Source organism: Pristiophorus japonicus, chromosome 1 (assembly GCF_044704955.1).
Source record: "Pristiophorus japonicus isolate sPriJap1 chromosome 1, sPriJap1.hap1, whole genome shotgun sequence".
In the NCBI taxonomy this organism is placed as follows: domain Eukaryota; kingdom Metazoa; phylum Chordata; class Chondrichthyes; family Pristiophoridae; genus Pristiophorus; species Pristiophorus japonicus.
In genome coordinates, this window is record NC_091977.1 from 68,332,438 (window position 1) to 68,356,681 (window position 24,244).

Consider the following 24,244-nt stretch of genomic DNA (forward strand, 5'->3'; position numbering starts at 1 on the left):
CAGACTCTATTCCCCCCCCAGACTCTATTCCCCCCCCCACAGACTCTATTCTCTCCCCCCCCAGACTCTATCCCCCCCCAAGACTCTATCTCCCCCACACCCCCATCCCAGAATCTTTCTCCTTCAGGATATTGATCCAGCGATGATGTAGGAAACGCAATGTATGTGCAAGTCAGAATGGTGTGTGACTTGAAGGTGATGGTATTCCCACAACACTGCTGCTCTTGTCCTTGGTGGTAGAGGTGACAGGGGTGGGTGGTGCTGCTGAAATAATGCTGGTGAGTTGCTGCGGCACTACCTGTGGACAGTACAAAATGCAGTCACAGAATGCCAAAGGTGGATGGGGTGAATTTTTAATCCAGTAACGGACTTCAATCAAGTAAACTGCTCTCTCCTGGATGGTGTTGAGCTTCTTGAGAGCTGTTGCAGCTGTACAATCCAATTGAGTGTTCCGTCACAATCCTGACTTGACCCTTGTAAATGGTGGAGAAGATTTGAGGTGTCAGGAGATGAGACACTTGTTGCAGAGCTTGGATTAAAATTGTTTCTGAAATGTTTGTCTGTTCTAACCTCATTGCCAACAGTAAGAAGCATTCAATAGGATGGGCCTTTCAATAAATACATTAACTTGTGTTTGCAGAGGAATGACACGGTGGGGAGAGTTTGATAATTTGTGCAACATTGCTGAGCTGGAGGAGGAAGCAGAACCAGAAGCCAAGGATCAGGTGGCAACCCAGCAGCTGGGTAAGGTTCCAGGGAGTTGGGTTAGTGGTTCAATAATTAATGGTTTGGGGATCTTTGTTGGCTTTTGGAGAATACTTTACAGCAGTGAGATTAAATGTTGATTTTTAAAATTGAAATCAGTTTACATTGAACCACACCTTGGGTTCTTTCTTAAACTGGTGGAGGTTTTTAAAATTATGATTGGTTGTGATAGAATGAATAAGGAATGACTAGTTCCTCTAGCTTGGGGAGTCAGTGATGAGGGGGTCATCAATTTAACATTGTTATTGAGAGTGAGAAGAAGGGTTAAGAGAAATGTCTTTGCACAGACGGATTAAAATCCTTTAAAATCAGGGCCCTTAATTCATATGCTCCATACACAGATTTCTGGTGTTCCCAGCATTTTCTGTTTTTGTTTTTAATTTTAAAAGTGTTATGTTTCAAAGTGCAATAGCAGTAAGGCTGATTCAATAATTGGAATTTTCCCCCAGCTCAAAGCTCTGGGCAGGGAATTGCAGGTTCACAATGCCTGATTTTCCAGCCATTTATGAAATCAGTCCATTTATCTATGATCCAAGTGATAAAGAGTGAGGAAGAATGTTCAACCAGTTCAAGTTGTTGGGAAAGATATGAGATGACACTGAACGGTATCCGAGATAGATTTTAGTTAGTTATGTTTTTCTCCTTCAAATCTTTAGTCTTCGAAAGCACTACATTAAAACCACAACGCAACCGAGAGCCAGAAAGTAGCAACTTAATACGTACCAGGAGTGATGCGTCACTGGTGAAGATGAGAGTAAAGAATCAAGCAGTGGCCACAGCACGGAAAACTCAGCGCCATCGGTTTTCCATTAATGGCCACTATTACAACTACAAGGTATGAAGGGAGAATTCAGTTATTTTCTACAGAAATAAAGCAAGTGCAAATTGTGCAGAGAGATCTGGGGGTTCTTGTACATGAAACAGAAAAGGTTAGCATGCAGGCACAGTCAGTAAGTAGGAAGGCAAATGGAATGTTGACCTTTATTGCAAGGGGAGATGGAGTATAAAAGTAGGGAAGTCCTGCTACAACTGTACAGAGTATTGGTGAGGCCACACCTGGAGTACTGCATATAGTTTTGGTCTCCTTATTTAAGGAGGGATATACTTGCAATGGAGGCAGCTCAGAGAAGGTTCACAAGGTTGATTCCTGAGATGAAGGGGTTGTCTTATGAAGAAAGGTTGGGCCTATACTCATTGGAATTTAGAAGAATGAGAGGTGATCTTATTGAAATGTATATGATTATGGTAGATGCAGAGAGGACATTGCCCCTCATGGGGTAATGGAGAACTAGGGGGCATAATTTCAGAATAAGGGCTCGCCCATTTAAAAGGAAGATGAGAAGGAATTTCTTCTCTCAGGGGGTCATGAATCTTTTAAATTCTCTACCCCAGAGAGTTGTGGATTCTGGGTCATTGAATATAGTTAAGGTGGAGATAGTCAGATTTTTGAATGATGAGAGAGTCAAGGGTTATGGGGAATGGGCAGGGAAGTGGAGTTGAGGCCAAGATCAGATCAGCCATGATCTTATTGAATGGCGGAGCAGGCTCAAGGGGCCAAATGACCTACTCCTGCTCCTATTTCTTATGCTACTTATGTGCTGTAAAGTCCAATGTATGAATTACACCTGCTCAACTTAAATCTTGTACTCAGTATGACCAGCATGCGATATGTTTCATTGTATAGTAAATGTTCTGATAAGAATTAAATGGTTGCAATGTATTAGTAATTTGAGTTTAATTTTCACTCCAGGACTTAAGCACATAATCTAGCCTGAGGGAGTGCTGCACTATCAGAGGTGCGGTCTATTCAGGTGGATGTAAAATTTCCCATGGCACTATTCAAAGAAAAGCAAGGAGTTCTCACGGTTTCCTGTTATTCCTCAACCAATACCACCAATTGATTAACTGGTTATCTTATTTCCTGTTTGTGGGAACTTGCTGTGCACAAATTGACTGCAGTGTTTTCCTACATAACAATAGTGACTACACTTCAAAAGGAGTTCATTGGCTGTAAAGTGCTTTGGGACGACCTGAAGATGTGCTCAGGGGAAACTTAAATGAAAGTCTTTCTTTACAGTCAGTGGGATATCATCAGAATCAAACCAGGGGCCTTAATTATAAATACACTGGCCGCGGCTGTTAGAAATCGCAGACTAGTTGCTCACAGTTCTCCCGCAACACGCTCGTAAGTTCCTATGGTGCGCAACTGGTAGGCGAAGTTCCGTGGCAGCAGCTCAGATGTACACCAAGGGCATTATCAGTGAGGTTTGAAGAAGTTTTGAGTCAGTGACACCAGCAGATAGCAGACTGCAGTGTGGCACAGTCAGCGTTGTTAAACAAATAAACCTGCACTGCTTCTGTTAGTCTGGGTAGGAATGAGAATCAATACCAGACTGAACCTGTTATGGTATGATAGAGTGAAAGTGAAGGTCCTCGGAGCCTTGGTTCAGACATTACTCTGATGAACAGTGGCACTGGTGCAATTATAGCTTGACTTAAATGCAGTTTAGTTTTTGTGAGCAACAAAGACAGAAGAGAATAACAATTATAAATTATTTTAAAACTAAGCTCCCTTACGTGAGGTCCTACTACTTTTTACATGACCAGTGTCACTAAACTGTCACCAGTAGAAAGTGAAGTATGCAAGACAGCCACTTTGGAAACTGTCTGTTCGATGGATCTGTGTTCCTTCAGTAAAAGCATGAAGCAGGGTCCTGAGACTTTGTTACTTGTACTAGATCTGTCTGTTGCTGCTTTCATGGGTGTAAGTACCACTTTGAATACTGTTCGGGGAGATGGCTCACCAGGGGAAGGCAGCAGCAGCCAAGTTCATGGCACCGTGGGTGGCTCTGCTCCACAGGAGGGCAAGAAAAAGCATGGGAGAGCTATAGTGATAGGGGATTCTATTGTAAGGGGAATAGATAGTCATTTCTGGGGCCGCAAACGAGACTCCAGGATGGTATGTTGCCTCTCTGGTGCAAGGGTCAAGGATGTCTCGGAGCGGCTGCAGGGCATTCTGGAGGGGGAGGGTGAACAACCAGTTGTCGTGGTGCATATAGATACCAATGATATAGGTAAAAAACGGGATGAGGTCCTACAAGCTGAATTTAGGGAGCTAGGATTTAAATTAAAAAGTAGGACCTCACAGGATTGCTACCAGTGCCACGTGCTAGTCAGAATAGAAATAGCAGGATAGTTAAAATGAATACATGGCTTGAGGAATGGTGCATGAGGGAGGGATTCAAATTCCTGGGACATTGGAACCAGGTCTGGGGGAGGTGGGACCAGTACAAACCAGACGGTCTGCACCTGGGCAGGACCGGAACCGATGTCCTAGGGGTAGTGTTTGCTAGTGCTGTGGAGAGGGTTTAAACTAATATGGCAGGGGGATGGGAATCAATGCAGGGAGACAGAGGGAAGTAAAATGGGGGCAGAAGCAAAAGGTAGAAAGGAGATAAGGAAAAGTGGAAGGCAAAGAAATCAAGGGCAAAAATCAAAAAGGGCCACACTACAACATAATTCTAAAAGGAAAAAAAGCATTAAAAAAACAAGCCTGAAGGCTCTGTGTCTCAATGCGAGGAGCATTCTTAATAAGGTTGATGAATTAACTGCGCAGATAGCTGTTAACGGATATGATGTAATTGGGATTACGGAGACATGGCTCTAGGGTGACAAAGGCTGGGAACTCAACATCCTAAAAGGACAAAAGGTGTGAAAAGAACAAGCCTGAAGGCTTTGTGTCTTAATGCAAGGAGTATCCGCAATAAAGTGGATGAATTAACTGTGCAAATAGATGTTAACAAATATGATGTGATTGGGATTACGGAGACGTGGCTCCAGGATGATCAGGGCTGGGAACTCAACATCCAGGGGTATTCAACATTCAGGAAAGATAGAATAAAAGGAAAAGGAGGTGGGGTAGCATTGCTGGTTAAGGAGAAAATTAAGGCAATAGTTCGGAAGGACATTAGCTTGGATGATGTGGAATCTATATGGGTAGAGCTGCAGAATACCAAAGGACAAAAAACGTTAGTGGGAGTTGTGTACAGACCTCCAAACAGTAGTAGTGATGTTGGGGAGGGCATCAAACATGAAATTAGGAGTGCGTGCAATAAAGGTGCAGCAGTTATAATGGGTGACTTTAATATGCACATAGATTGGGTTAACCAAACTGGAAGCAATACGGTAGAGGAGGATTTCCTGGAGTGCATAAGGGATGGTTTTTTAGACCAATATGTCGAGGAACCAACTAGGGGGGAGGCCATCTTAGACTGGGTGTTGTGTAATGAGAGAGGATTAATTAGCAATCTCGTTGTGCGAGGCCCCTTGGGGAAGAGTGACCATAATATGGTGGAATTCTGCATTAGGATGGAGAATGAAACAGTTAATTCAGAGACCATGGTCCAGAACTTAAAGAAGGGTAACTTTGAAGGTATGAGGCGTGAATTGGCTAGGATAGATTGGCGAATGATACTGAAGGGGTTGACTGTGGATGGGCAATGGCAGACATTTAGAGACCGCATGGATGAACTACAACAATTGTACATTCCTGTCTGTCGTAAAAATAAAAAAGGGAAGGTGGCTCAACCGTGGCTATCAAGGGAAATCAGGGATAGCATTAAAGCCAAGGAAGTGGCATACAAATTGGCCAGAAATAGCAGAGAACCCGGGGACTGGGAGAAATTTAGAACTCAGCAGAGGAGGACAAAGGGTTTGATTAGGGCAGGGAAAATGGAGTATGAGAAGAAGCTTGCAGGGAACATTAAGACGGATTGCAAAAGTTTCTATAGATATGTAAAGAGAAAAAGGTTAGTAAAGACAAACGTAGGTCCCCTGCAGTCAGAATCAGGGGAAGTCATAACGGGGAACAAAGAAATGGCGGACCAATTGAACAAGTACTTTGGTTCGGTATTCACTGAGGAGGACACAAACAACCTTCCGGATATAAAAGGGGTCGGAGGGTCTAGTAAGGAGGAGGAACTGAGGGAAATCCTTATTAGTCGGGAAATTGTGTTGGGGAAATTGATGGGATTGAAGGCCGATAAATCCCCAGGGCCTGATGGACTGCATCCCAGAGTACTTAAGGAGGTGGCCTTGGAAATAGTGGATGCATTGACAGTCATTTTCCAACATTCCATTGACTCTGGATTAGTTCCTATGGAGTGGAGGGTAGCCAATGTAACACCACTTTTTAAAAAAGGAGGGAGAGAGAAAACAGGGAATTACAGACCGGTCAGCCTGACATCGGTAGTGGGTAAAATGATGGAATCAATTATTAAGGATGTCATAGCAGTGCATTTGGAAAGAGGTAATATGATAGGTCCAAGTCAGCATGGATTTGTGAAAGGGAAATCATGCTTGACAAATCTTCTGGAATTTTTTGAGGATGTTTCCAGTAGAGTGGACAAGGGAGAACCAGTTGATGTGGTATATTTGGACTTTCAGAAGGCTTTCGACAAGGTCCCACACAAGAGATTAATGTGCAAAGTTAAAGCACATGGGATTGGGGGTAGTGTGCTGACATGGATTGAGAACTGGTTGTCAGACAGGAAGCAAAGAGTAGGAGTAAATGGGGACTTTTCAGAATGGCAGGCAGTGACTAGTGGGGTACCGCAAGGTTCTGTGCTGGGGCCCCAGCTGTTTACACTGTACATTAATGATTTAGACGAGGGGATTAAATGTAGTATCTCCAAATTTGCGGATGACACTAAGTTGGGTGGCAGTGTGAGCTGCAAGGAGGATTCTATGAGGCTGCAGAGCGACTTGGATAGGTTAGGTGAGTGGGCAAATGCATGGCAGATGAAGTATAATGTGGATAAATGTGAGGTTATCCACTTTGGTGGTAAAAACAGAGAGACAGACTATTATCTGAATGGTGACAGATTAGGAAAAGGGCAGGTGCAAAGAGACCTGGGTGTCATGGTACATCAGTCATTGAAGGTTGGCATGCAGGTACAGCAGGCGGTTAAGAAAGCAAATGGCACGTTGGCCTTCATAGCGAAGGGAATTGAGTACAAGGGCAGGGAGGTGTTGCTACAATTGTACAGGGCCTTGGTGAGGCCACACCTGGAGTATTGTGTACAGTTTTGGTCTCCTAACCTGAGGAAGGACATTCTTGCTATTGAGGGAGTGCAGCGAAAGTTCACCAGACTGATTCCCGGGATGGTGGGACTGACCTATCAAGAAAGACTGGATCAACTGGGCTTGTATTCACTGGAGTTCAGAAGAATGAGAGGGGACCTCATAGAAACGTTTAAAATTCTGACGGGGTTAGACAGGTTAGATGCAGGAAGAATGTTCCCAATGTTGGGGAAGTCCAGAACCAGGGGACACAGTCTAAGGATAAGGGGGAAGCCATTTAGGACCGAGATGAAGAGGAATTTCTTCACCCAGAGAGTGGTGAACCTGTGGAATTCTCTACCACAGAAAGTTGTTGAGGCCAATTCACTAAATATATTCAAAAAGGAGTTAGATGAAGTCCTTACTACTAGGGGAAATCAAGGGGTATGGTGAGAAAGCAGGAATGGGGTACTGAAGTTGCATGTTCAGCCATGAACTCATTGAATGGCGGTGCAGGCTAGAAGGGCCGAATGGCCTACTCCTGCACCTATTTTCTATGTTTCTATGTCTATGTTTCTAAGGCTGGGAACTCAACATCCAGGGGTATTCAATATTCAGGAAGGATAGACAGAAAGGAAAAAAAGGTGGGGTAGCGTTACTGGTTAAAGAGGAGATTAACGCAATAGTAAGGAAGGACATTAGCTTGGATGATGTGGAATCTGTATGGGTAGAGCTGCGGAACACCAAAGGGCAGATAACACTCGTGGGAGTTGTGTACAGAGCACCAAACAGTAGTGATGAGGTTGGGGATGGTATCAAACAGGAAATTAGCTATGCATGCAATAAAGGTACATCATGGGTGACTTTAATCTACATATAGATTGGGCTAACCAAATTGGTAGCAATATGGTGGAGGAGGATTTCCTGGAGTGTATACGGGTGGTTTTCTAGACCAATACGTCGAGGAACCAACTAGAGAGTAGGCCATCCTAGACTGGGTGTTGTGTAATGAGAGAGGATTCATTAGCAATCTTGTTGTGCGAGGCCCCTTGGGGAAGAGTGACCATAATATGGTAGAATTCTTCATTGAGATGGAGAGTGACACAGAGACTAGGGTCCTGAACTTAAAGAAAGGTAACTTCGATGGTATGAGACGTTAATTGGCTAGGATAGACTGGCGAATGATACTCAAAGGGTTGACGGTGGATAGGCAATGGCAGATTTTTGAAGATCACATGGATGAACTTCAACAATTGTACATTCCTGTCTGGCGTAAAAATAAAACGGGGAAGGTGACTCAACCGCGGCTAACAAGGAAAATTAGGGATAGTGTTAAATCCAAGGAAGAGGCATATAAATTGGCCAGAAAAAGCAGCAAACCTGAGGACTGGGAGAAATTTAGAATTCAGCAGAGGAGGGCAAAGGGTTTAATTAGCAGGGGGAAAATAGAGTATGCGAGTAAGCTTGCAGGGAACATAAAAACTGACTGCAAAAGCTTCTATAGATATATGAAGAGAAAAAATTTAGTGAAGACAAACGTAGGTCCCTTGCAGTCAGAATCAGGTGAATTTATAATGGAGAACAAAGAAATGGCAGACCAATTGAACAAATACTTTGGTTCTGTCTTCACGAAGGATGACACAAATAACCTTCCGGAAATACTAGGGGACCGAGGGTCCAGTGAGAAGAAGGAATTGAAGGAAATCCTTATTAGTCAGGAAATTGTGTTAGGGAAATTGATGGAATTGAAGGCCGACAAATCCCCAGGGCTTGATAGTCTGCATCCTAGAATACTTAAGGAAGTGGCCCTAGAAATAATGGATGCATTGGTGATCATTTTCCAACATTCTATAGATTCTGGATCAGTTCCTATGGATTGGAGGTTAGCTAATGTAACCCCACTTTTTAAAAAAGAAGGGAGAGAGAAAACAGGGAATTATAGACCGGTTCGCCCGACATCAGTAGTGGAGAAAATGTTGGAATCAATTATTAAAGATGTAGTAGCAGCGCATTTGGAAAGCAGTGACAGGATCGGTCCAAGTCAGCATGGATTTATGAAAGAGAAATCATGCTTGACAAATCTTCTAGAATTTTTTGAAGATGTAACTAGTAGAGTGGACAAGGGAGAACCAGTGAATGTGGTGTATTTTTGACTGTCAAAAGGCTTTTGACAAGGTCTCACACAGAGATTAGTGTGCAAAATTAAAGCACATGTTATTGGGGATAATGTATTGACATGGATAGAGAACTGGTTGGCAGACAGGAAGCAAAGAGTAGGAATAAACGGGTCCTTTTCAGAATGACAGGCAGTGACTAGTGGGGTACCGCAAGTTTCAGTGCTGGGACCCCAGCTATTTACAATATACATTAATGATTTAGACAAAGGAATTGAATGTAATATCTCCAAGTTTGCAGATGACACTAAGCTGGGTGGCAGTGTGAGCTGTGAGGAGGAGGCTAAGAGACTGCAGGGTGAACTGGACAGGTTAGGTGAGTGGGCAAATGCATGTCAGATGCAGTATAATGTAGATAAATGTGAGGTTATCAACTTTGGTGGCAAAAACAGGAAGGCAGAATATTATCTGAATGGTGACAGATTAGGAAAAGGGGAGGTGCAACGAGACCTGGGTGTCATGGTACATCAGTCATTGAATGTTGGCATGAAGGTACAGCAGGCGGTGAAGAAGGCAAATGGCATGTTGGCCTTCATAGCGAGAGGATTTGAGTATAGGAGCAGGGAGGTCTTACTACAGTTGTACAGGGCCTTGGTGAGGCCACACCTTGAATATTGTGTACAGTTTTGGTCTCCTAATCTGAGGAAGGACATTCTTGCTATTGAGGGAGTGCAGCAAAGGTTCATCAGACTGATTCCCGGGATGGCAGGACTGACAAATGAAGAAAGACTGGATCGACTAGGCTTATATTCACTGGAATTTAGAAGAATGAGAGGGGATCTCATAGAAACATATAAAATTCTGACGGGGTTGGACAGGTTAGATGCAAGACGAATGTTACCGATGTTGGGGAAGTCCAGAACCAGGGTCACAGTCTAAGGATAAGTAATAAGCCATTTAGGACCGAGATGAGGAGAAACTTCTTCACTCAGAGAATTGTGAACCTGTGGAATTCTCTACCACAGAAAGTTGTTGAGGCCAGTTCGTTAGTGTTATATATGTAAACTTGTAAATATCTTGTACAGCCACCAGAGGGCTCATTCCCTGGAGTCCCAAGGGATCCCACAATCCCTTGGAAGCACAGGTATTTATAGGAGGCCTCACAGGCTGGAGAGGCACTCTGGAGACCTGCAATAAAAGACTACGGTCACACTTTACTTTGAGCTCACAGTATCCAGTCAGACTCTTTATTCATACTTAACAACTGGCGACGAGGTACAGATGACGAACCCAAAGATGCAGAGAACAATGGGCATCCTGGAGAAATTCTTGGAGGGAAATGATTAGGAATCCTTCGTGGAGTGACTCGACCAATACTTCGTGGCCAACGAGCTGGACGGAGAAACGAACGTTGCCAAACGAAGGGCAATTGTCCTCATCATCTGCGGTGCACAAACGTATGGCCTCATGAAAAATCTGCTTGCGCCAGCGAAACCCACAGAGAAATCATACGATGATTTGTGCACACTGGTCCGAGAGCATCTGAACCCGAAGGAAAGTGTTCTGATGGCGAGGTACCGGTTCTACACCTACAAAAAGTCTGTAGGCCAGGAAGTGGCGAGTTATGTCACCGAGCTAAGATGCCTTGCAAGACATTGCGCATTTGAAGGACTTTTGGAGCACATGCTCAGAGACTTTTTCGTACTTGGCATTGGCCATGAAATGATACTGCGCAAACTTTTGACTGTAGAGACCCAACCTTGAGCAAGGCCATAGCGATAATCCAGGCGTTCATTGCCACCAGTGACAATACGAAGCAAATCTCTCAGCACACGAGTGCTGCTGCAAGTACTATGAACAAAGTGATGTTGTTTTCAAATCGCAACATACAGGGCAGGCCCCACAAGCCTGCAGCTGCACATCCGCAGATGTCTCAGAGTCCACCATCAAGGGTGATGAATGCAAGACCATTAACACCTTGTTGGCGCTGCGGGGATGATCGTCGTTTCCATTCATGCCGCTTCAAAGGGTATGTTTGCAAGGGCAGTGGAACAATGGGACAACTCCAAAGTATGTGCAGGTGAGCTGCAAATCCTGTTAATCCTGCAAACCACCATGTTGCAGGGGAGAACAGATCCACGGTGGATCACGGCGAACCAGAGCCTCAGATCGAGGAGGCAGAAGTATATGGGGTGCACATATTTACCACTAAGTGTCCCCTGATAATGCTGAATTTTGAACTAAATGGACTTCCGGTGTCAATGGAGCTGGACACGGGTGCGAGCCAGTCCATTATGAGCAAAAAGACGTTCGAAAAATTGTGGTGCAGCAAGGCCTCAAGGCCAGTGTTGACTCCAATTTGCACAAAACTAAGAACTTAAATAAAGGAACTGATTCCCATAATCGACAGTGCTACTGTAAAGGTCACCTTTGATGGAGTGGTGCACAAGTTACCACTCTGGGTGGTACCGGGCGATGGTCCCACGCTGCTCAGCAGGAGCTGACTGAGAAAGATACGCTGGAACAGGGACAACGTCCAAGCGCTCTTGTTCACTGACGACACTTCGTGTGCCCAGGTCTTAGACGAGTTACGTTCGTTGTTCGAACCAGGCATCGGGAAGTTCCAAGGAGCAAAAGTGCTGATCCACTTAATTCCGGGGGCGCAACCCATTCATCACAAGGCGAGAGCAGTACCGTGCATGATGAGAGAAATGGTAGAGATCGAGCAGGACCAGTTGCAAAGAGAGGGCATCATTTCGCCGATCATTCCAGTCCTCAAGGCAGACGGCACCGTTAGACTCTGTGGTGATTACAAAGTAACTATCAATCGTTTCTCCCTGCAGGATCAATACCCACTACCAAAAGCCGATGACCTTTTTGCTACGCTGGCCGGAGGAAAGACGTTCACGAAGCTGGACTTGACTTCAGCCTACCTGACGCAGGAGCTTGAGGAATCATCGAAGGGCCTCACCTGAATCAACACGCACAAAGGTCTCTTCATTTATAACAGATGCCCATTTGGAATTCGATCAGCCGTAGCGATATTCCAGAGAAACATGGAAAGCTTACTGAAGTCAGTCCCGCGCACGGTGGTCTTCCAGGACGACATCTTGGTTACAGGTCGGGACACAGTCAAGCATCTGCAGAACCTGGAGGAGGTTCTTAGTCGACTCAACCGCGTGGGGCTCAGGTTAAAATGCTTGAGGTGCGTTTTCCTGGTGCCTGAAGTGGAGTTCCTGGGGAGGAGAATCGTGGCAGACGGCATCAGGCCCACCAATTCGAAGATGGAGGTAATCGAGAACGCATCGAGGCCACAGAACGTGACGGAGTTGCGGTCGTTTCTAGGACTCCTGAACTACTTTGATAACTTCTTACCGGGTCTCAGCACACTGTTAGAACCACTGCATGCCTTACTGTGTAAAGGAGACGAATGGGTTTGGGGCAAAAGCCAAGAAAATGCCTTTGTAAAAGCTAGAAAATTGTTATGCTCAAACAAATTGCTTGTGTTGTATGATCCATGTAAGCGTTTGGTACTAGCATGTGATGTGTCGTCGTACAGCGTTGGGTGGGTATTGCAACAAGCTAATGATTTTGGGAAATTGCAACCGTTGCTTATGCATCCAGAAGTCTGTCTAAGGCTGAGAGAGCCTACAGCATGATTGAAAAAAAAGCGTTAGCGTGTGTTTATGGGGTAAAGAAAATGCATCAATATCTGTTTGGGCTAAAATTTGAATTGGAAACTGACCATAAGCCACTAATATCCCTGTTTTTCAAGAGTAAGGGGATAAATACTAATGCATCGGCCCGCATCCAGAGATGGGTGCTCACGTTGTCCACATAAAACTATGCCATCCGCCACAGGCCAGGCACAAAAAACTGTGCCGATGCTCTCAGTAAGCTGCCATTGCCCACCATGGGGGTGGAAATGGCGCAGCCCACAGATTTTGTCTTGGTTATGGAAGTATTTGAGAGTGAGCAATCACCCATCACAGCCTGACACATTAGACCCTGGGCGAGCCAGGACCCCTTACTGTCCCGAGTTAAAAACTGTGTATTTCCCGGGAGCTGGTCCAGTGCCCCAGTGGAAATGCAGGAAGAGATAAAGCCGTACCAGCGGCGCAAAGGTGAAATGTCTATACAGGCAAACTGCCTTCTGTGGGGAAATCGGGTAGTGGTCCCCAAGAAGGGCAGGGAAACCTTCACCAGTGACCCCCACAGTACCCACCCAGGCATCGTAATGCTGAAAGCGATTGCCAGATCCCACGTGTGGTGGCCCGGTATCGATGTGGACTTAGAGTCCTGCGTTCACAGATGTAACACATGCTCGCAGTTAAGCAATGCACCCAGGGAGGCGCCACTAAGTTTATGGTCTTGGCCCTCCAAACCGTGGTCTAGGGTCCATGTCGACTATGCAGGCCCGTTTTTAGGTCAAATGTTCCTTGTGGTTGTCGATGCGTACTCCAAATGGATTGAATGTGAGATAATGCCAGCAAGCATGTCTGCTGCCACCACTGAAAGCCTGCGGGCCATGTTTGCCACGCACGGACTACCTGATGTCCTTGTGAGCGACAATGGGCTATGTTTTACCAGTGCCGAGTTGAAAGAATTCATGACCCGTAATGGGATCAAACATGTCACATCTGCCCCTTTCAAACCAGCATCCAATGGTCAGGCAGAGAGAGCAGTGCAAACTATCAATCAGAGCTTGAAGAGGGTAACTGAAGGCTCACTGCAGACTCGTCTATCCTGGGTCCTGCTTACCTACCGCACGAAACCCCACTCGCTCACTGGGATTCCACCTGCTGAACTGCTCATGAAAAGGGCACTTAAGACAAGGCTCTCGTTAGTCCACCCTGATCTACACGAACAGGCAGAGAGCAGGCGGCTTCAACAAAGCACATATCATGATAGCGCAAATGTGTCACGCGAAATTGAAATCAATGATCCTGTATTTGTATTGAATTATGGACAAGGTCCCAAGTGGCTTCCCGGCACTATTGTGGCCAAAGAGGGGAGCAGGGTGTTTCTGGTCAAACTTTCAAATAGATTCATTCATCGGAAACACTTGGACCAAATCAAACTCAGGTTCATGGACTATCCTGAGCAACCCACTTGGGACCCTACCTTCTTTGACCTCCCAACATACACACTAGTGGCAACTGACACCGCGGTTGGCCACAAAGCAGGACCCATCATCCGCAGCAGTCCAGCAGGACTCACCACACCAGCAAAGCCAGCTGCACAGCAGCCCAGCGAGGGCCCAACAGATGATTCACCAAAACCAGCATTTACACCAAGATGATCAACCAGGGAAAGAAGGGCCCCAGATCGACTCACCCTGTAAATAGTTACACTATTGACTTTGCCGGGGGGGGCGGGGGGTGGGGGGCAGTGTTGTTATATATGTAAACTTGTATATACCTTGTACAGCCACCAGAGGGCTCATCCCCTGGAGTCCCAAGGGATCCCACAATCCTTTGGGAGCACAGGTACTTAAGGAGGCCTCACAGGCTGGAGAGGCACTCTGGAGACCTGCAATAAAAGACTTTACTTTGAGCTCACAGTATCCAGCCAGACTCTTTATTCATACATAACAGTTAGATATATTCAAAAGGGAGTTAGATGTGGCCCTTATGGCTGTAGGGATCAAGGGGTATGGAGAGAAATCAGGAATGGGGTACTGAAGTTGCATGATCAGCCATGATCATATTGAATGGTGGTGCAGGCTCGAAGGGCCGACTGGCCTACTCCTGCACCTATTTTCTATGTTTCTATGTTTCTATGTGGGTAAAGGTGAAGGTGAGACTAGGTGATACCTTTTAGGCTGATCCCTTGAGCTGCCCTCGCAGTCTGTGTGTTGTGTGTTGTGTGCCTGCTCTTTCCTGAGATACGTTCCTTCGATTGCCTGTTCTGCTGGGAGCACCGAATTGCAGGATCACCTTGTTTATTCAAAGCACATTTCCCCTTTTATAATCTGAAAAATATGCTTAGGAAACTTTGATTTTTTTTCTAAATGTCAAATTTCGTACTTACAGAAATGTGTGAGGCTGGTCCTCTTCCCTGGTGGGGCTGATGTGACACTGCATGTACCCCCCCACCCCCTCTCCCACAGATAATAGATCTGACCTTGTGCAGCCCCCTCACAGGCAATGGACCCCACCTCATATCCCTCCCCCCACCACCACCCAGAGGTAACTTAACCTCATGTACCCTCCTCACAGGTAATATATCCAATCTCGTATACCCTCCCCCGCAGCTATGAAAATTGGCATTGTGAAAATAAGATTGAAACAAATTTTTAACCAGGTATCTTCCCTCAAAATGAATCATTCTTTTCCTAACCTTCCCATTAAATGAAATTAGAATAAAAAGGGTTGGAATTAAATTATTCGCCTCTTCTGCTGGTTCTGGAGCTGATTTTTACTAAATGTCCTTTAATGGATCCCAAGCAACAATTTCTGTGCGTTTGAGAGTTGGTGATATTATACTTTGAAAGCTCCAATATTCAGCCTCTCTCCCTAATCAAATCTTGTCACAAAGTGAAATGCTGGTTAAGGGTCTCCCAAGAATTCACCAGGAAGAGCTTGGTTAATAAACGAAAATTAATATTTTTTTAATGGATATCCTCCCCGATTGAAGCCTTTTCTTTTCCATAATTTTAACGCTGACAATTTAATTCTCATCAATATTTCTCATTCCCAAACTTACACTGTTTTTCCTTCCACACGTTACAAGATATGACATCCCTTTGACTGTTCCTGAATAAAGATTTCCCTCATGAAATCACATTCATTTTAAACAGAATTTTATTGATGGTGCAATGCTTTTAATGGATAGTATCTGCCATTTTTTCCTCCCATACTCGCCTTCCAGCTGTGGCTTGAAACAGCCGATCGGTGAAGACTCAGAGATTTGGGGGGAGGATTTTGCAGCGTTTGCGACTCTCATTAGTGCCCACAGGGGGGAAAACAAGACGCAGACGATTTCTTGTGGGGGGGGCACTAGAGGCTCCCGCGAAATTGTGCAGGAGTTAGCAAAGGTGCAAAACTGGCAGCGCCCTGTTCCTGCAGGTAGTGTCCGGGGCCACTGCGCCGGCAAAGATGACGTTATCACTGTGCACAGCAACCCGTTTTCGCCCCTCAGCGGAAATTGGGCAGTGCCCTGTGAGGCCGCCATGGGCAATGTCAGCGGCAGTCTCATAGGTCGCAAACCGGGCCGCACTCCGGTCATGGGGCGAAAGGTAAAGGGGTGCTTCACGGAGCCATTTCCCGGCCGAATTATTTTGCGGGGTCCGTGCCGCGATGGTGCAGTCCAGCAGTCCACTTCTGTGCCGGGCTGCTGTCATGGCACCCCTCATCCCCAGTAGCGAAGTGGAGGCCCCTCACCCCACTGCGTAGCTCGCAGCGTGCCCTCCCCTTTAATGGAAGGGGAGGTCCCTGTGATCCCAGCCAGCATTAAGCGGCACTCCGCACCGCGCTGAAAAATTCCCGCTCTTAGCTCGCTAGTCCCTCCCCCAAGAGAAAGTGGTGCGCCCGACATGACGGCTCCACTTCCTCGCGGGAGCGGTACCCACAATTTCGCGGACAGGGCGGGACTTTCGTGCCGGGTACAAGAAGTCTTGCCTCACCTCAGTTACCGCCCCTAAACGGGCTGTAACAGAATTTCGACCCCTTAGAGTAAGACTTGTTATCGATTTTAAAACTAGCAGCTCCCCTATGGATTTGCTCAGGGTGCAGATACCACGCTGTTTTATAACAAGCGTTACACCCCATCACGCACAGTCAATTATTATGCTGTTATGATGCAGCTTTAACCTTTTAAAGCCAGAGAGTCTATTTAATGTCAGGGCATCTGTGGTCAATTAGCGGTTACTTGAAGCTGCTGAGGAAAGTTTACGGATTGGTGGCAGATGCTGGTAAATCCCCAGCTCCATGTCAGCTTGAAATCAGTCTCCTGTCTCTCAAGTTTGACCGCTGAAGTGTGGTGGACTCAAAACGTTACACATATGCAGGCACCTATATAACACACACATGCACACATACACGTGCAGATGCCACATGCTCACTGTTAGTCAGCAGACATCAAAACCTCACTGATGTAATAGTATCTGCATTATAGATATACTGCAGATGTATTTTAACCGTGCTTGTAATCTCCTTGCACATATTTGTCGTAATCCTTGCTCCTAAATTTTTCTGATGTTGACAGTCCTACAAACTAATATCTCATGGGAGCAAATGTTAATTGCTGACACCAGCTCTGATCATTGAACGGTGGAGGTTGGAATGTGTTAAGTTTACTCCTGATGATTAAGGTGCAGTTCGCACTGTAACTTGACACTGATCAAACGTTCCTGTTTATTCGGGTGGTACAGTTTACAATACAAATTGAGACAGGATTCTGTTCATCAACATTTAACTGAAACAAACACCATTAATCATTTTGCAGGCACACAAATTTTAGTTAAAGGTCTCACTGAATATATATTATTTGCAGTTCTTTGTTTGAAATTATAATTGGAAAAATTGGGCAGAACTTACAAAATGATGTCAATTGTGGTGGGTACGAAATTCAAACATGATTAATTCCACATATCCAAACTAAAGGCCATAGAACAGTAGATTAAAAGAAAATACCACATGATGGAAATACAGTTCCCATCACTTACACTGTCCCTGTTTATCCCAGACAGCCATCTATATCAGCAAACAGTGCTTGCCATTTGCCATTACCGTAAATTACAAAGGCGTCGCTTAAACCGTGTCAAGCAGGCCAGCTATTTTGGGCAGTTCAAACAGCTGTTCGAGTGCAATGATCTGTCATTGGGCTAGAAATTTGGCTCCATGGTGCCCGATTTTTCGGCGCTACGGGTGCCATTTTGTGTCGAAAATGGTGTCCACGCTGCACGCACACACTTCTGGTGCAAGCTGCACCAGAAGCCATTTTGGTGAGGACTGTAGGGTGGGTGTTAGGACCGTGCACCGAAGGTTTGTAAACTAAGCAGATCGTGACATCAATCAGCATGCTGATTTGACACCAGCGCTGCCATTTTAGTCTTCAACACTGGAGTTAACACCCTGGGGCCGAAATTGCCCACCGCTGGAAACGGACGCACCTACCGTGTTTCTGTTGTTTTTACCGGCGCGGTGAAAGCGGTGGCCTCTTGAGCAAAACTCCGCTCTTTGGCTTTTTTTTTCAGTGGACTGGATGACGGTCACAATAGGGGCAGAAGTGCGGTCGGTGGTAAGCGGAAGTTCGCAGTCTAGAGGGGCGGAAGTTGGGGGCGGGTGTAGTGTCCGCCGCTGTCAGTCATCAGCTTAGTCCCGTCTCTCCCCTTCACAAAGGGGAGAGCCAGTGCGATTCTTTAAGTTCAGTCCACTGGGCAGTAGGTCCTCCCCTTTAATGGCAGCCGCACCTCCATTTTAGAAGCATTCCAAGCTCAGTGCACCGGCAGAAAAAGCTGCCGGTGGCACCAAGCGGCAGGACAAAGATTTTTCTGGCAGAATTGCGCCATTGGGGAGTAACATCGGCGGTGCGCGCGCTGATGACGCACTTAGGATGGATTGGCAGCAGCGGGGCGGTAGTGTGGGGAGCCGATCACTGCCGGGATACGACAGGTGCGGAATTTTCAAAATGGCGGCAATTACACGGCCATTGCACTCAGCAGCGTGGCCGCCGATTTCCGGCGGGAACAGGCCATAAGAGAAGTGCCAATTTCGGCACCCCTGTCTTTACCTCGCACAACTGGACATGTGTTCAGCAGCAGCAAGGACCCCCTCACAAGTGATATTTAAAGGGATCATCACCACTCTCCTGTTCGTTGCCGATTAATTTCTACTGGCTCTGTGTAAGCTTGTAGAAGTCTTTGGTACTTTCCAGCGTTGTTTAAAATTGGTGTGGTGACGGGGATGCAAGTGGAGAAGACCTTGGTTCTGATTTCAATGGTTCTGGTAAGACCAATTGCTCCCAGTCATGGGTGCTGTAGTAGCCATCTCCGTTGGCCTGCAACATGACATGACACAAAAGGCATCAAGGGGTTTGGAGGAAAAGCGGGAATATGGTGTAGAGATAGAGGATCAGCCATGATCATATTGAATGGCGGTGCAGGCTCGAAGGGCCGAATGGCCTTCTACTGCTGCTATTTTCTATGTTTCTATGACATGGAAATAGAGCAGAGGCTGCGAAGAGGAAGACGAGCTGCTTGCAGAGGGAGGAGAAGGAAGAGGGGGAGCAGGAGGAAAGGAGGAGGCAACCAGCACATCTTGTCTCTGGCCAGGCTGCCCATGATTGCCTCATTCGACTACAGTTCCACAGAACACAACCCCAAATCCCCATTATACAACACTCACACACCTTACCATCCCTCTGTTCTGGACCATCATAGCATCCTCTTGGCCTCAATACTGAAATAAAAGGCACCACAAAGGAAACATTCCAAACCAACTTTATATATCAATATTACATCAGAAAGTCAACTAATCACCCTTTTGCAGTCCCTTAGTGTGTCTTCCATGTGTCTTTCCCTGTCCTCGTGCTCCTGCGAAGTGCAGTTCCAGTGGCTACAGCATGGCTGGTACAAGGCTGCTGACTTCCAGTGGGGGGAATTGCAGATGGCCTTGCAGGATGAACTTGAGCAGCTCTGGGCCTAGAAGGCCCAGTTTTAGACTGCATCACTTCAGCATGGATGGCAGCAGTCTGGGCTGGTTGGCTGACAGGCAACAGTGAGGGTACTGGCGGAGTAGCAGTGGTCGGGGGATGAATGCTGTCACCCTGAGAGAGGACAGCAGGTTCCTGGAGGCCCTCCTGGCCTCCTGTGGAAAAAGGACCTCTCTCCTCCTGTCCACCTTCTGCATCAAGGCCTCCAGTTGCATCCGAGAACCTTGGAGCATGCTCTCTCGCCTGTTGTGCCATCAGTACTACTTTAGAGTGAAACACACTCTGCCCTGAGTATGAGTGGATCCTGCATTCTCTAGCGCAGCGTGGCGGCCCCAACCTGCGGGAGAACACCAGCGGCAGGTCGGGGTCATAAAAGGAGCTGCGAGCGTAGGCCCAGGAGCAACGTGGAGACATACCACCTCAGGGAGCAGCACGAGCTGCGACGGCAGCGAAGAGTGACGGCATCAAGGTCTCTAGGTCGCTGATTGGAGCGTGGGCAGATACAGCAGAGACTGTGGAGGGATGTGATCGGGGCCCAGGGGAGGTGTGAGTTCAGGGCCAGGGGCCCAGGGGCAGCACGGACCAGCCCATACTGCGATATGTGTGCGCACTGGGTCCGTGCAGCAGAGCTGGTCTCCAGTTGTCTTGGGTAATCCTTGCCACTGGACCAAGACCTAGCTCTGTCAAGCCCGTGTGGTGGCTGGTATGCAATGGCCACCACATATTAAAACAATCCATGCACAGGCATCTTCAACCCTTCAACATGTAGTTCAGGATCTGGAATTTTAGGTCCTTCATTGGAACACCTGTGAACTACTCCTTTTTTGGCGTGGAAGCAAGTCATCCTCGCTTCAAGGGACCGCCTATGATGATGACTACTTCTAAAATCTCATAATCTATTCCCCAGCTAGTTGAATCAAGTGCTGCAGCCAGAATGCACCTGCCCTTTTGCGGCTTGGATGAGTCCGTGCATCACATTTACACAAAATGTGAGAGGTTGCGGCCCCTGTTTCATTATTTGCAGGGGCTGTTTCTTTGTTTCTGATATTTAGTCACCTGGTGCGGAGGCGGGGCAAGCATGTCAGAGGACATGCAGATTGACTAAGTAGTGCAGGGCAGCTTTATTTTGTGACAGCCTCACACGAACGTGAGCCCTTGCGGAGCGTGCAGACACTCTGTGCCGTGCAGCCCAGCACTGAACGTGCTGCTATCATGTTAATCAGCAGGCGGCAAGAAGTTGGCATGCTGCCTGCATTACTTTGAACGGGCGCGGGTTGATCTCGCATTGCGATCCTTGCACCCGTTTTTGGGGGCAATCGAATGTCTAGCCCGTAAAGTCCTTTCGGGCAGCCCCAAGTGACACACAAGTGACCAAGCCTGTTGAAACTCGTGCTGCATTTATAGCACCCGCTGGAGTGGTGAAACTGACCAGACAGTTGTGTACTACAGCCCTTTTCAGCTCTCCATAGCTGAATAAGAGGATAAACTTCCACCTCGCATAGCTTGTCTGTAGTCAGGAATATTTTCCACAAATATAATTACAAGAAAGATTAACATATAAGCCCAGAAATCCTCTTCAGATCACCAACAGCAAATTTCAATGGGGAGAGATAGATACATGGAGAGACTGCCAGCAAAGGGCTACTTCCTGACCTCTACTTCAGAGAATCACCTCTGAGAAAGCGAGAGGGTGTGGAGATCCGAACTCAAATCCCAGAGCTGATTGTACTTAAACAACAAAATAAGTTTTAATTTATGAAGTTGTCAAACTTCTACTTAAAATTGATCTAACCTGCTCCACCGGCTACAAGTGTTTGCTATAAAGGTTGGGGTCAGTACCAGTTCTGGGCATCACACTTCAGGAGGGATATATAGGCCTTGGAGAGGGTGCAATGCAGATTGGGTGTGATGCGGGTGATGGAATCGGACTGAGGCACTGCAATTTTTCAATTCTTTCCCTTGAAAAGAAAAAAAGAATGGGGAGATCAGATCCCATTTATAAAAGAGAATAAGATTAGTCCCTCATTTATAATAGACTTGTGGATCTGGGCTGGAGAGTGTTGCATGGAGCAGTCCCATCCAATAGATTTTTAAGTCGCTTCATGGACTACCAGGCCGCCTGTAACTTTTGCGGCTTGAATGAGTCCGTGCATCACATTTACACAAAATGTGAGAGGTTGCATTATTTGCAGGGGCTCCTCCTTTGTTTCTGGCTGATTTGGTTGTTTATTGCTGGTGCCCCTCTTAAAAAGGTGTCACTTTCATTAAATTATTTTTATTTGGATTTATGACACTGGGCAATCCAGTGTTTCCTTACTGCTCCAATTAAAAGAGGAGAATGAGATTAGCCACCCTGTTTATAAAGGGAATGGGGAGATTAGCCCCCTGCAAGAATCATCTCCCTAGGTGTTTTGATTAAATTGCTTCAGAACATAATATTATTGTGAGTACTGCAGGTTGTAATTCACAAGATAAAATGGGGATTTTAGCGGACTTTGGGGAGCAGGAGACCAAGCAAGCGTCAAACACGTCCAAAGTTATCAACCTGAGGATTGGGCTATTTAACTCATGACAGAATTGCCTAACAAATAATAAGTAAAGTAACAGCCATGTGTTGCAAAGCTCGTCATTTGTAAAAATATGGGCTTTGTGTTTTGCAGACATCCATTTTCACACCAACCAAGGGCTCTGTGACCAGTGTGAGAATCAACAGCACATTGACAACCCAGGAAGTAATAGCACTACTGCTACAAAAATTTAAGGTACATTTCCTAAAATTTTAAATGGCTCTGCAGTCCTTCTGACCAATCCCGAGATCTAAGTCCCCTCACTCCCCCTCACTCCCGCTCTGCCACTCATTCCCGCTGTGCCCCCTACTCTCCCGTTTCCCTCGCTCTCCCACTCCCCATGCTCTTGCCTCACTCTCCCACTCCCCTCACCCTCCTACTCCCTCGCTCTCCCGCTCCCCTCATCTGCCCATTCTCCTCACGCTCCCACTCCCCTCCCCTCGGAGATTCTGATTGTTGGGGGGGGGGGGGCGGTGGGACGTGGTCACGCACACAACTGTCCAGCTAATAACAGGAAGGTGCGAAGGGAGTGGGGTGATGGGTGGCGGGGAGATTTAGTGGTCGGAAATCCGTGTTTTCCATAGATTCTGTCGAATTTAAAGATAGGTTTTGATTTAAATTTTTCAAATCAGCTTCCCGGCCACAGCCAGCCAGATTGAGAGGCTAATACAAAAGCAAAATACTGAGGATGCCGGAATCTGAAATTAAAACAGAAAATGCTGGAAATTTCAGCAGGTCAGGCAGCATCTGTGGAGAGAAACAGAGTTAACGTTTCGGGTCTGTGACGGCAGATGGTCGATTGAGGGTTCTAATCGTGGGACGGTTTATAGGGTAGTTTGAGGATATGTGGGGATGCACATCTGTTCCTCCTGGCCCTTGGGAAAGGAACTTGCATGTTCCATCCAACCATTCTCACCTTACTTCAGCTGCCGGGTTTCCCAAGGCCTGGTTTTAAATGCCAGACAGAAGTTAAATTTGAGGCAAGCAGCCTCTTTAAAATATGTAAAGTATGGACCCGCCTCCAGAGAGCAGGTTAGTCGGCCATCCCCCAACCCGCCTTCTTAAAAAACGGAAATGGGCACATTTGAGGTGGATTGGGGTCGGGTTTCTGTTTGTTAAACCCCACTCCGCCCATCCTGGGGAGTTAAAATTACCCCCAACTTCTTTGTATTGTATAAAAACACTCATTATGAATTTGACCTGAATTGAGCTTTAAAATTAGACCTCTGAATTTTCTTCAAATAATTTTTTTTTTAACGTTTGAGTAGAAACTGCCAATAACTGAACTATTCCTAATTATAGCTAACTGGATGGTACGAATGCATCCTGAGAAATTAGACACACTGCACCTGCTCAGAATGCTGAACCAAACTACAGCTAATGGGGTCACAGATCTGGGTAAAACTATCAAGTCCAAGCCCAGGCTTTTACTTCAGGCTTTTCAGTAAAGCTTTAAAAAGACAGCGAAAGAAAATACAGTCGATAAATTTAACAATGTTATTGTGAATTATATATATATTTTTTTTTATTAATGCCTTATTTTGGTCATTAGAAAGTTCAGTTATTGAGAAAAAATGTTTACAAGGCATTTTGAGAGAATTGTGGGCACCCACTGCCATAATCAGAATAGAGATTTACAATTAGAAATGTGGGATAGGAATTTATAATGGGAAACATTGACTCAAAAGCTGTGACAGAAATGTGACAACAGGAAATCAAGTGGCACGGACAGAAAATACTTAAAGGCATAAGATTTTCAATATGTTATAACTTCTTATACTTTGACATATCTTTATTTCGTAACAGATAGAAAATGACCCTAATGATTTTGCATTGTATGTCGTTCATGCAAGTGAAGGTAAGTTATCTGCATAATTTCCTTTTTCTTTTTCAGTTAGTTTTACCTAAGAGTTCTGATTCCTGGATAAATAACTATCCCTCTATGTCTGAGAACACTGGGGCCAGCCTCACTCTGCTTTGCTAGATAGCTCTAGATCTGGTACCACACTGCAGTATGAGTTTTAAACATTCCTCAACCTCTTCTACTGTATCAATTAATTTTCGTTTTGATTATCTGTTTCC

At 46.0% G+C, this 24,244-nt stretch overlaps 1 protein-coding gene across 3 annotated transcripts in view; it reads left to right on the plus strand.

Annotated features, from left to right (window-relative positions):
• Window positions 1-24,244, plus strand: part of rassf6 (Ras association domain family member 6) — a 98,828-nt gene that overhangs the window by 53,442 nt on the left and 21,142 nt on the right. For all 3 annotated transcript variants that reach the window (XM_070901224.1, XM_070901378.1, XM_070901294.1), the window contains exons 6-9: window positions 641-744; window positions 1,422-1,600; window positions 22,256-22,357; window positions 23,969-24,020. In XM_070901224.1, coding sequence (XP_070757325.1) covers window positions 641-744; window positions 1,422-1,600; window positions 22,256-22,357; window positions 23,969-24,020 — 437 coding nt within the window. The remainder of the gene's footprint in view (window positions 1-640; window positions 745-1,421; window positions 1,601-22,255; window positions 22,358-23,968; window positions 24,021-24,244) is intronic.